Source organism: Ochotona curzoniae, unplaced genomic scaffold (genome assembly GCF_017591425.1).
Source record: "Ochotona curzoniae isolate NIBS_2020 unplaced genomic scaffold, NIBS_Ocur_1.0 scaffold_4683, whole genome shotgun sequence".
NCBI classification, from domain to species: domain Eukaryota; kingdom Metazoa; phylum Chordata; class Mammalia; order Lagomorpha; family Ochotonidae; genus Ochotona; species Ochotona curzoniae.
Genome location: NW_024467121.1, coordinates 30,777,341 through 30,791,110, shown reverse-complemented (window position 1 = coordinate 30,791,110; position 13,770 = coordinate 30,777,341). Strand labels below are relative to the sequence as shown.

At 39.4% G+C, this 13,770-nt stretch overlaps 1 protein-coding gene across 1 annotated transcript in view; it reads left to right on the top strand.

Annotated features, from left to right (window-relative positions):
* MAP3K21 (mitogen-activated protein kinase kinase kinase 21) overlaps window positions 1-13,770 on the top strand; it is a 50,827-nt gene that overhangs the window by 18,234 nt on the left and 18,823 nt on the right. The window contains exons 2-4 of the mRNA XM_040968314.1: window positions 442-622; window positions 7,552-7,700; window positions 8,586-8,761. Coding sequence (XP_040824248.1) covers window positions 442-622; window positions 7,552-7,700; window positions 8,586-8,761 — 506 coding nt within the window. The remainder of the gene's footprint in view (window positions 1-441; window positions 623-7,551; window positions 7,701-8,585; window positions 8,762-13,770) is intronic.

Genomic DNA, 13,770 nt, shown 5'->3' with positions numbered 1-13,770 from the left:
GGTTGTGATACACGTTTGTGTATGCTGTAAAGTAAAATATTAAAATACACATTTATTCTTGTTTTCTGTGCCAACAACAATGAAAATTGTGTTGTAAATGTCAGAAAAATTGTGCCTGGAATAGATGTTGTTATAATAGCATCTCCATATCACATATTGGAGTGCCTGGATTCAAGCTCAGGCTCTACTTCCAGTTCCATCTTAAGGCTGACACACACCCCAGAAGGCAGTGAGTGATGGCCGTAGTGCCTGGGTCTTTGTCAGCTGCTCCGGAGTCCTGGATGGTGTTCCTGCCTCTTGGTTTTGACCCTTTTTAGCTATCGGTATTTGGGGAGTCAGCTGACAGATGGAAAGCCTCTCTGTGTCTGTTGCTCCCATAAACAGAATTAAAACATCGTGACGCAACAATCGGAAGGTTTCCCACCTTTGTTTTTTCTTTAGTTTTGCTGCTGGAGAAGATAGAGCATGATGACATCTGCAATAAAACGCTGAAGATCACGGATTTTGGGTTAGCCAGGGAATGGCACAGGACCACCAAGATGAGCGCCGCGGGCACCTATGCGTGGATGGCCCCCGAGGTGATCAGGTCTTCCTTGTTCTCCAAGGGAAGCGATGTCTGGAGGTGAGTGAGCTTTGCTTTAGGCAGGCATCTGTACAGACTGGTTGTTAGGCCCCAATTGATTGGGTCCCAAAGCATTAAGTCATTCTGAGCGAAGCTAGCACAGGCTTTTCTGAAGACTGTTTTATGCTTTTGATTAAGATAACAGTAGTGACAATGGGACAGGTAACTTGAGGGTGAGTTTTTAGTTGTTGTTGTTGTTGGTTTTATTTTGTCATATGATCTTTTTGATGTGAAAACCTTTGTGTTAAGTCTGAGGTTTAGTTAAAACTGGTTGCAGTTTAACTCTGATGCCAAAATTTTGTAAGCCCTAAATAAAATTTAATTTTCACTTTAACAAAATCTGTGATTCCTTATTGGTCACGAACAGTATCACCATAAAAGGAGTTTGAGAACAAAATTGAGACCTATTCCTTCACATCTTAGATTGCATCATGGGAAAAATAACAGCCTGCTGTTTGAAGATGGAGGGGTAGATCTAGTGCCATGTCACATTGTCTTAACTTGTCATTTGTTACAAAGTTGAAGAAGTTAACAACAGGACAACACAAATGTACTGTTAGTTATAATGTGAGGCTTTCCCTGCCTTTATTTTAATGCTCATATAAAATCATGTGTGGCAGATATAAAGATTTATGGAATTATTTGTTACAATACAATTCACATACCACATGGTTTACCTATTTAAACTATATAATTCAAAAGCTTTTGGTATATTAATGGAGTTATAGTATCTGTTGCCATAATCAAACTTTTGAACATTTTGTTCTTCTAAAAGTAAAGTGTACATTCATTATTCATTACTTTTAGTTCCTTCTTCCCTCTTAGTCAACTATTAAGCTACACTCTTTATCTTTAGATTAGCAGCTATTGGACATTTTTAAAATGGAATCTTACAATATGTACTCCTTTGTAACATCTTGTGTCACTCAGCATGTTTGAGTTTCATTCTTATCATAGCATGTATCATCCCTTTGTATTTTCACAGCTAAATAATATTCCCTTGTATGAATATGTCACATTTTGCTTATTCATTCATCCATCCATTGAGGGACATTTGGATTATTTCCACATTTTGCCCAGATTTATGAACAAGTTTTTGTGAGGATATGTGTTCTAAGTTCTCTTGGGTTATACATGTAACAGCAGTGAAATTGCTGGGCTGTATGGTAATTCTGTATATAATCATTTGAAAAACTCCAAACCTGTTTTCAAAAATGGCTGGACCAGTTTCCATTGCCATCATGGTCTGTGAGGGTCCTCATCTTTCATATGTTTGTCACTATTTGTTATTGTCTGATCTTGTTATTCTAACCACCTTTTTAGGCATGAAGTCAATTCTCTTTATGCCCAGTGGCTAAATCCTTAACTTGCACACACTGGAATCCCATATGGGTGCCACTTGGTGTCCCACCTGCTCCACTTCCCTTGCAGCAACCTGCTTGTGGCCTGGGAAAGCAGTAGAGGTGATCCAAAAGCCTCCTGTACCCACGTGGGAGACCTGGAAAAAGCTCCTTGTTTTGGATTGGCTCAGCTGTGACTATTGGGCCACTTTGGGGAGTGAACTAGTGGATGGAAAATCTGTCTCTCCTTCTGTGTAAACCTGCCTTTTAAATAAAGATAAATCTTTTTTAAAAATTCCCACTTTAAGGTGCTTTTTGTTCTTTTGTTTACACAAAGTAAAACTAGGACTGAGAGAGGAAATGTAACTTGCTGTGAATCTATTTTTGAAAAATAAAGTGAGGGTATCTTTATTTAAACCCAGATCTATCAATCAGTAAAGTTTTCTTTTCTTTTAAATCTTTGATGCCCTTGAAATTATTTCCTCAAATTCACACAAGAATTTGAGGCAGAGACTCCTTTCAGTAAAAATACTATAAAATTACTTGCATCTCAAGCTTATTCTCTATATTGAAGATATGATTTATTTATACTGTTTGAGAAACTTTCCAGTTGGGTTGCTGGTACTGTAGTGTCTTGTAGCTAGTTTTTAACGGTTCAAGGACGAGAGCCTCACCCTTTGCTTGATGCATCAGACTCTCTGGTAGTAGCTGAACCTGTTTTTTAAAAATATTAAATGTGCTGTCATTGATTTAATTACAGTGCTTTTTCTTAATGAAAATATCTAATTACACAAGGGAAATTTGTAATCTTTTTAAGAAATTATACTTTAAGAGTCTTAAACTATTGAAATGCATCATAGGTCAACTTTATATTAAACAATATACCTTAAAACTATAGCCATTTTTAGTGCTCCTGCTGTAAACCGTGACATTACAAAGTAGACAAATGTTGTACTGTCAATCATGGTTTATAGCAGTCTTGTCAGTTGCAGAGGAGGATCAGGAAGGAGGGGACAAAGGCTTCTAAATCCAGCCAGAATGTGAATTTTTGAGTCCACACACTCATTGTAGATGTCTCCCTCTAGAAATTATTTGCTTATAATTAATTTTAAATTTTACACAGGGCGATAATTTGCTTCTTTTCAAAAGTAGCTAAGTAGACAAGGGAAGACAAAGGCCAGTGTGGTAATAGTAAAAAATGGTAGCCAGAAGTATAGTACATGATGGGAAGAAGGCATGAAGTACTAAAAAGGGTGAAGGAGGCCCCAGCTTAGAGTCACCTGGGTACAACTCTCCTGGTGAGCACGCTGAATCATACATGGCCACTGCTGAGGAATCGTGCTTTATAACATCCTCATAAACTAGTGTCACGCAGGCAGTGCTGCTGTTTACCTGGTGCTAGGGGCTGGTCACTGGATTTCCCAATTGCCCTCTGCTCCTCCCTTCCCTCCCTTAGAAGTTATTGTACTGCATGATGTCTGTCCTACACATTTAAGCAGATGCTATTAGCTACTTTTTGCAATAGCTCCTACAGATTTTATTTTTATTTTATTATTTTTTTATATGAAAGGCAGAGTTACAGACAGAAGGAGAAACGCAGTCTTCCCAGTGCTGATTGACTCCACACATGGCTCCACAAAAGCAAGGAGCCAGGAGCTTCTTCCGGGTCTCTCACATGAGTGCAGGGTCCCAAGGCTTTGGGGCCTTCCTCCACTGCTCTCCCAGGTCTCAGGCAGGGAGCTGGATGGAAAGTGGAGCAGCTGGGGACTAGAACCAACACATGTATAAATGGGAGGCAGGCACCAGCAGTGAAACCTTAACCTACTCCACCACAGCACTGGCCTCCGGTAACTCTTAGAATAACTCCAATTTTACATATTAGTTAACAAAGGCACGAGATGTTGAGTACCTGGGTCAGGTAATAAAACTAATCAGAAGCAGATTCTAGCCTCAGTTCTGAGATCCAGGCTCACTAGAATTGTAACTCATATGTACTATGCACCTGAATTACCAGGAAAGGGCTGGACCCAGGGTAAGAGAACAGAAAAATGTATATTACGTTTTAGAAATAATTCCATCAAATTAAATTTTTACGAGATAAATCCTCTTGTCTCAGTAATGGTCTATGTTGGAGTTTTTTTCTGCAACCTTTAAGAAGCAAAATTATTGTTTTTGTTTGTTTTAGTTTAGTGATTTTCCAGTGGGATTTTTGTTTTGTTTCTTTTTTCTTTTAATTTATACACATTGTAATGGTTTTCTCTAAGAATGTTTCAGGCCCCAAATCTGTTGGTTCAGTGTGCTTTTTCTTGAAATTGTGATACTGTTTCTACCCATGGGTTCTAATTTACTGACCAGATAATCTGAAACATCAATTTCAATCTATAGCTAATAGTTATAGCATCACAAAATTTACAAATACTACAACATATATAATATATATGCCCTTTTTTAAAATGAGAAATGATTGATTTATTTGAAAGTCAGAGTGACAGAGAAAGATCTTCCACATACTAGTTTACTCTCCAAATGACCTCAACAGGCAGATTGTCTGACCCATTCTGAAGTCAGGAGCCAGGGACTCCATCCTGGTTTTCCACATGTTTTAGGGGCCAATACTGGGAACATCTTCTATTGCCTTCCCAGGTGCATCAACTGGAGGGTGAAACTCAAGCCAACACTCCCATCTGGAATGTTGGTTGTATCCATGCCAAGCTCTGGTTTAACATGCTGCAGCACAGTGCTTGCCCCTTTATTTATCTTTTTTAAAGATTTATTTATTTTTATTGGAAAGTCAGATATACAAAGAGGAAGAGACACAGAGAGGAAGATCTTCCGTTTGCTGATTCATTCCCCAGGTAGTCCCAACAGCCCGTGCTGAGCTGATCCAAAGCCAGGAGCCAAGAGCCTCTTCTGGGTCTCCCATGTGGGTGCAGGGTCCCAAAGCTTTGGGCCATCCTTGACTGCTTTCCCAGGCCACAATCAGGGAGCTGGATGGGAAGCTGGGCCACTGGGATTAAAACCAGTGCCCATATGAATTCTGGCATGCTCAAGGCACGGATTTTAGGCAGTAGGCCACCGCACCTGGCGTGTTCCCTATTGCCTTTAAAACTTTGTCTTTTAAACAAAGCGGTGATTTGATGTTATAGAGCAGATTTCAGTATTATTTTCTGGATCAGTTCGTTGAAGATCAGCTTTAAGGGCTTTGTGACTCAAAGTGCACCTGATGAATAGTAATATCACCAGAACCCCAAATCAGGTGTTCTGCATCAGAATCCTGTAGCCTTTGAGTGGGGCCCTGAACTCCTTCTACTGAGCCCCCAAGTCTTGGATGCAGGGCCTCAGGATCAGGTGCCTCTGCATAGGACCCTTAGGGCACCAGCTGGAGCATCCTCAGGCCCCCTCCATGGGCATGTTCTGTTGTTTTTCACATTCTTTTTCTGAATGTTTTCAGTGTATGGATTGGTCTTGAGTTTAGTAGGCACTAGTGGACATATCTTTATGTGTTAATGTTCTTCACATCTGAGGCTGATGCGAACGTGGAATCATGAGAGTTTCTAGCCTTAGACCGTGGGCTTTTTCTGTTGCATGTGTGGTATCATGATCTCTCTCTCACTCTGTTTTTTTTTCTTTTAACATTTATTTATTTATTTGAAAGTTACAGAGAGAGGGACAGAGATAGAGAACTTCCATGTGTTGGTTCATGTTGTAGATGGCCATGACCCCGCAGTTGAAAACAGGAGCTTCAGTTTCCCACAGGGGCTCAGGTGCTATCGCTAAGGTTTTGCTCAGGTGCTATCGCTAAGGTTTTGCTCAGGTGCTGCAGCAGGAAGGGGAAGTGGAGCAAGCAAGATGGGATCTGGCACTTGTATGGGATACTAGCATCTCAGGCAGTAGCTTTACCTGGCTAAGTCACAGCATCAATCTCTTAATATCAGAAAATAATCATATGAGACTGAGAAAGCAATTCTGTAGACAAATTTAAGCGAGCATTGGTGGCTTTTCTTTTCCTCTGATCATCTTTTACTGTCTTTGTGTGTGTGTGTGTGTGTTTTTAAAGATTTTTATTTATTTTTATACTTGATCTCAGTCTGGAGACTGAGGGGGTGATATCATATTTTAATTTATTTTTATTGGGAAGATTCGCAGAGAGAAAGAGATAGAAAGATCTTCCATCTGCTGGTTCACTCCCCAAATGACTGCAGTAACTGGAGATGAACTGACCCAAAGCAAGGAGCCAGGAGCCAGGAGCTTCTTCTAGGTCTCCCACGCATGGACGAAGGATCCCAAGGTTCTGGGCTTTCCTCTACTGCTTTCCCAGGCTACAAGCAGGGAGCTGGATGGGAAGTGGAGCAGGTGGGGCATGAATCGGCACCCATTTGGGATCTCTGCAGTTGCAAGGGGAGGATTTAGGCATTGAGCTGTCATACTAGGCCCTGATGTGTTTAAAAAACACCTCTAAATATATCATGGAAATGCATGATGCAAGATGATTAAACTGCTTCACATTTCCAACATTTTTTTAAAACCTAAAGATACTGAGATTTTTGGAAGATTAGAATAGTTACATTAATAAGCAGAAATCAAATATGACCGTGTTTTTTTTTAATGTATTCATGGGTTTGAACTTTAAATCAAGTGAAGCCACCTGAAGGGACTAGATTTTTTTTTTCCTGTTAACAGAAGATAATTTGAGTGCAGTTTGTTTTGAAGAAGAATAAAGGAAAATGAGAGAGCTGACTGAAATACTAGAATAGAATAAATGTAATTCACAAGGCTCATTCCTATGTCATTTTAAGTAGAGTTGAATTTTAGGGTATGTTTGAGTCTGTGAGATGGACAGCCTTTGGCACTTTAGCTTCATTTAAAACATTAACCTAGAAATTCTTGGGTGATTTTTCCATTCCTCTGTGACTGCTTTTGCCCTTGAGGAACTGAAGCAGCAGGAGCAGGAATCGGGAATCACGTGTTGGCTATGCATTGCTGTTGTTCCTTGTTTTTCCTTGCATTTCTCCTGACCTTCCTGAATTACAAAAACAAGCGTCAGGTCCATGCTAGGAGGCGTCAGGAAACCCACACTGACTTTTTTGTAGCCTACTAGATAGGGAGAGGCAAGAAAAATAAACAGTTTCCAAAAGAATTTGGAAAATAATTTTATCAACATGATTTCAGCTCAGTCTTCTACGGAGTAACTTGAGAATAGTGTGAGACTGGACTCATCATGGATCCTAACATTCCTTAAGAGGTTTGATTGAAGTGATGAGAGCCTGTGGTAGAAGGAGAAGCATCCCAGTAACCACTTGATCTGAGAGAATGGCGAGCTCTGGACTCTGTTCAGTCCACTTTAAGCTTTCCTGTTCATCAGGCCATTTTAACTCCTGGAATGAATGCCCCTGTGATTTCTTGGAAGATGGGTATCTGTATGGGTTCAGATTGTTAGGTGGAAGAGCACATCTCTCACCTAGGACAGTATCACAGAGGAGCTTTGCTTGGAAAGACGTTTCATCCTAGGATCTGGAGGAGAGTAACTTTGAGTTGATCCCACCAACTTTGCTGGAAGAAAAACTTGATTATGAAAACTTTGCTTTCCAGCTATGGAGTGCTGCTGTGGGAACTGCTGACCGGAGAAGTCCCCTATCGTGGCATTGATGGTCTCGCTGTGGCTTATGGAGTAGCAGTCAATAAGCTTACTTTGCCCATTCCCTCCACCTGCCCTGAGCCGTTTGCCAAGCTCATGAAAGGTATTTGTGCAGCCTTCTTTGTCTGCAGGACCAGGGAAAATCGCTGATTAGAAAGTCCATATTTTTTTTAACCAAGAAATAATTTCTGTGATGCCAGTTTTCAATAGCTTTGAAGAGGTTGTACTATTTAAGGAATTAGAAGGCTTGTCTTTGATCTCAAGAGTAAAGTTTTGGTGAAGTAAGTCACTTAAAAACAGTCCAATTTTATCGGTGACTCATTTATATACAGAACTCAACTGAATGGTCATAAAGTTTTCACCGAGTACACTAGTAGAGTTCAAACACAGTATTGAACTGGCTCCAGATCTGTTCTTTTAAATTTAACCTAATGATCAAAAATGTTTTACAGCCTTAACTGGTGTGCTTTTGCCATGACCTGGTCTATTTGATCCTTATCTTTTAAAAATTAACTCACTCTTTTTTGTAAGTAGCAAGTTGCCTTACTTGATTATTTGGCTATTTCCTAGAACTTCTTTTGTGATTATAACATTTAAACACTGGATTTCTGAAACTGGCTTTTGTATATAGCTCTACATCACATAATCATCAGTCCACAGCTGCCTGAGCCTTGAAACATGGAATTCGTGACAAGATGTGGAAAGCACTTGTGTGTTTTTCACATGTGGTATAATATAGATAGGAATGGCCATATTTAGTGCTATTGTGCATGCCTCTGATATGCACACTAGGTAAAATAAAGCATTTTGAATTGAGCCATAAAATCAGATCTTAAAATCTTCGAAAATGGGTGATACAGACATTGGCTTCTGCTAGAAGGACAAATGTAAAATTGCATTTCTCTTTTATTATTTCAAATATTTGATGGCTGGGGAGAATCTACACTATGCAAGAAGGTGGAATTACTGTGGTTCTTGTCTATTTTAGAATGCTGGGAACAAGACCCTCATATCCGCCCATCATTTGCCTTAATTCTTGAACAGCTGACTGCTATTGAAGGGGCAGTGATGACTGAGATGCCTCAGGAATCATTTCATTCGATGCAAGATGACTGGAAACTGGAAATTCAAGAAATGTTTGATGAGCTGAGAACAAAGGAAAAGGTGAGATTTTTAATTGCATAATGTACTCACAGTTACGACTCTTTTTAGAAACCATGACCCAAGAGCCACCGTTAGCATTATTATAAAATACTCTCATATATTAATGCTTGTTGATTCTTACCTTCCTTCAGTTAAAAAATAAAAATAGAAGGAAGCTTTTTTATTTGGGGAACTTTCAAACAATCAAAAAAGGAGAGACAATAGCTTAACAAACCTTTTGTGCACTAACCAGCTTTTGTCATTATCATTTTGTTCATTTTCTCTTCCCTGGTTATCGTGGTTTTAAAGTAAGTATTTATGTGATAGGCAGAGGGAAAAAGAAAGAGCACCTATTTGGTGGTTAACTCCCTAAACATGCAATCTTTGGACGTGCCATGTTGCCATTGCAGGCTCTAACCAGGTGCCAGGGACTCAATTCAGGTCTCTTGTGTGGATGGCAGGGATCCAGTTACTTGAGCTGTCACCTTCTGCCTGCCAGGATCTACATTAGCAGGAAGCTGGAGTTGAAAGTGGAGCTGAGTCTTCAACACAGGCATTCCAGTAGCAGCTGGATTGCTAGGCCAAGCACCTACCTAACTTTCTCATATTTTTATAAGTAATTTAAGTTAAATGCTAGAATCATGTTGTTTCACCTAAAAGTGCTGCAGCATGCATTTGCAACTGGTGAGCATATTTAAAATAACTTTTATTGGCATATGAAAGAGTAATACATATCTTCCTGTCTTAGGACATGATCCATATCAAAATATCACAAAGCTGTTCATAGTCGCTTTTATAGTTGATTTGGACAGAATTTGTATATGGTCTATGTGTTGCATTTCATTCTGTGTTATAAAATTCCCTGCTAAATGTGTGCTGTGAAATGTTCTGATATTTGTAATATTTTTGTCACAAACTGTACTGTTCCTATTATTGTAATGTAATATAAATAGTTATAGTGATTAAAAAAATTTCTCCTAATCACTTCTTTTTACTTCCAAGATTTTTGCATTGTTGGGGAATCCAGGAGAAGGTGTCAGTTCTAATGTGTCAATTCTAAATGAGTTGTGTTGGATTCATACATTTTGAAGGGAAAAAATAAGCCTGCCTCTTAACCATATGGATGCTGCAGCAATGTTACCACATGCAGAATGAAGCAGAAGTAAAAGTATGGTTGGGCAGTGCAGTGACTTAGTGTGGTCTTTTTTGAATGGCGACAAATACTACTAAAGCGCTCTGAAGGGCTCCTCATTGAATTCACAGTGTGCTCTGTTTTCATAGTATTCACTTATTTATCTAAAAGGTTCTTTATCTATTTGAAAGGCTGAGTTACAGAGAGGTCTTTCAAATGCTGGTTCCCTCCCCAAATGGCGGTAAAGGTCAGGGATGGGCTGGGCCAAAGCCAGGAGCCAGGAACTTCATCCTACTTACCATGCAAGCACCCAAGCACATGGGTCATCTTCAGTTGCTTTCCCAGGTGTTAGCAGGGAGCTGGATTGGAAGTGCAATAGCCAGGACTTGGATCAGTACCCATATGGGATGCCAGTGTCATAGGTGGTAATTTAACCCACTATGCCACAAGGCTGGTCACTTTATGAAATACATTTAATTAAAGACAATTTTGGTGGTACATGAGCATTTTCGTAATCTTGTCTGAAGTGTGTGATTGTTCAGTGATTTAAATTCATCTGTTGTACATAGGTTGTTTGCGGATATGGATATCCGTAACATGATATGCGGAAGTACAACATTGCCAGTTATTGATTATCTAACATAAAATCATAATCTTTCAGAAAGGAATTTTTATGCCTTCTATGCTTGTTGTTTAGTAGAATTCTCTTCAGGCAGGAGGTTTAGTTTGTTTAAGTGTGCTTTTTCTTATTTGTGAATGTTGAATAATGGAATAGTCCACTCCCAGAGTTATAGCTAAGAATCATTTTCCCATGATAAAGTCCCTTACAGTTGCCTAATATGGCTTTGCACTGTCTCATTAAACAGTGAGTGGCATCTCAGGGCCAACGTAATAGTTAAGAACACATAGACATTGACATTCTGCTCCGGTATGGATAAATTTAATAACGGGTAGATTCAAGTAAGTTGCAAGAGAACAGTTACATTATGTTCCACTTGCGTAAATATAAAACATAAAACTATTCCAGCATACAAGAAAGGTTGAAAGTGTAGACAGGGGCAGGCACAAACCAATTTAGTAAGGAACACATTTGCGGACGGCAGGAAGGGGATCTGGGTCCAGTACATGGGTTGTTGAGCAGCCGCGAAGCAGATAGGATCCAAGCCCAGCATCTGTTAAGTATCAGCAATATGCATAGGGGTTTGCCATTCTCTTCTTGTAAATGATTAAGAAATCATAGTTAGAGAGAAAAATGTCAGGCTGCTGAAGTCATTTTTCCATAAATCAGTGGGTCAGTAATTTCACTACATCAGACTTTTCAGTATTTTCTAAGTCTGAAGCCAAGAAACAGCTAAGTGCAGCCCACCACTAATAAAAACAGAATTCATAAGTAACGAATGCTAATCCAGGCTGCCTTGATCAGATCACGCCCACAGCATTCCATGGGATTGCCTGCACCTCCCAAGGAGTGGTGAGGAAGGCTGGGAGCCTACCTGAGCCCCTGGGGAGCAGAGACCTGCATGCCGCAGGTCCCCCAGAGCACTCCAAGGGCTGGAGCATCTCCCACAGGGTAACACTTTCAGTTGCATACGTGTTACTTAAAATGATAAGGAAAAGACTTTCGTTTTAAAAAATACTTCTCCAAACTATTTTTTAGCAGTTGTAAAAGTGCTTAACCACAAATGAACGTATCTGGAGGATTGAAAATACCTTTGAGAGAAACCAAAACTTTGAATCAGAGTTTTAAATTTAGGAGTGATGTTATTAAGCATGAATGACTATGATTTTAGTTCATTGCTTTTAAATATTTATGTATTTAACATGTAATCATACCAGAGAATTCGTTGCTACCATATAGGATGTAAAAATTAAAGCAGGTTTCAAGCTGTGTCAGATTTTTCTCTGTGTTGAGGTTTCTGCTACACTTTTGGTTGTTATTTTTGAGCTGTCCTTTAATGTTGCCCTTTTTCATTTCATTTGATTTTTGTGCTTTGTTCCTTGAAGTAGAGTGTTTAGAGTATTGTGTGAGTCCTCTGACTTACAATTAAAGAGTATCTAATGCTTTTTATTATTTGTTTTTTTGGCCAAAAGGTTGCTAATCGCATCTTTTTGTTAGAATAAAAAGCATAGCAGTGTACGTGCCCTATCTCCCTTTCTTGGTCACTGATTACTGAGGTAGGAGGTGTCCGACTTGGAATTAATGGTCAGTAACTTGGCCATGGTCTGTGTTACTCAGTAAACGGCAGCCTCCGTAGATACCAGGTCCTCCCTAAATTCCTGGCTCCTTATCTCCGGGTGTCTGTCTGTGCGTTCTGTGCCTGCACCTGTCTTTGACCCACTACGCCAGGGCATGTTGGCGTTAATGATTAACAACCACTGCCAGGGAGCTGGGTTTGCCATTACTAGAATGGTCTGTGCCAGGCAATTAAATATCACTGTTAGTAATCTCATCAACCACAAAGAGTTGTTTTGTGTGTTTCATAATTTCTAGGTATTCAAAAGATTCTAATACTGCAGACACCTCCCTACCCCTAGTGTTTTACTTTCTACTGTTTTAAAATTCATTTTCAGCAAAGATTATTGTGTTGCTTTCTTTTTAAGTTGGTCTTTATATATATATATATATATATATATATATATATATATAGTGATGTTGTTGCAAGAGAAATTATTTTAAACTGGAAGCTGGCTTTAAAAACTATTTCTTCCTCAGTAACCATAGTAACCTACAAAATACCAATTGAATTTGCTGCCCTTATCTCATCCTTAGGCCTTTCCATTTGACAATAGCTAATTGGGTTAATATCAGCACTACTGAAAAGTAGTATCTTAACAAAGGTGAATAATACTGAGAAACAGAAAGGTGATTACAACTTCTCCATGTCCCCAGATATACTGCAGTAAAGTCTCCTGTTTATTCAAATTAGAGAAATCAACCGTTAAAAACAGATTATAGAATTATTCTTAATATGTAACTTATTTTTTTTCAAGAAGTAAGTGTAATAAAGAAATACCTGTTTACTCTATAAATAAGATTGAGTTGCCTCATATTAACAAAAGCAAAAGCAATTGATCATCAGGTGATTTAAAGTTATTCCCCTGAGGCTTTACTTATACAAAAAAAAAAAAAAAAAAGAAGAAGATTTCAGTTTGGTGCAATTACCAAAAATTCGGATATAGTTGGAACTGAACAAGACAACTTGCTTGTTCTTAGCCCTTCCACTTTCTCCCATATCTGTCTGATCTTCCTCCCTTCCTCCTTCCTTCTATCCTTCCTTCCGAATTTCTTTCCCTCCTTTTTTCTTTCTCTTTCCTGATTTTTTAAAAAGGTCTTATTTATTTTTATTGGAGAGACGGGTTTATAGAGAAGGAGATACAGAGAAAAAGATCTTCCATCCACTGGTTCACTCGCCAAGTGGCTGCTATGGCTGGAGCTGAGCTGATCGGAAGTCAGGAGCCAGGAGCTTCTTCTGGATATGAACTGGCATCCATGTGGGATCCTGGGTATACAAGGCGAGGATTTTAGCCACTAGGCCACTGTGCCGGGCCCTCCTTTTTTTTTTTTTTAAGATTTATTTATTATTTTTATTGTAAAGGCAGAGTTACAGAGAGAAGAAGAGACAGAGAGACAGATTTTGCTTCTGCTAGTTCACTCTCCAAGTTGCTGCAACAGCTGGAGTTGTGCCGATTTGGAGCCAGGAGCCAGGAACTTCTGCTGGGTCTCCCATGTGGATGCAGGGCCACAAGGCTTTGGGCTGTCCTTCACTGGTTTCCCAGGCCACAAGCAGGCAGCTGGATGGGAAGTGGAGCAGCTGGGATATGAACCAGCTCCAATTGGATACTGGCACATGGCTGATGAGGACTTGAGCCACCAGACCCTTTTCTGATATATATATAT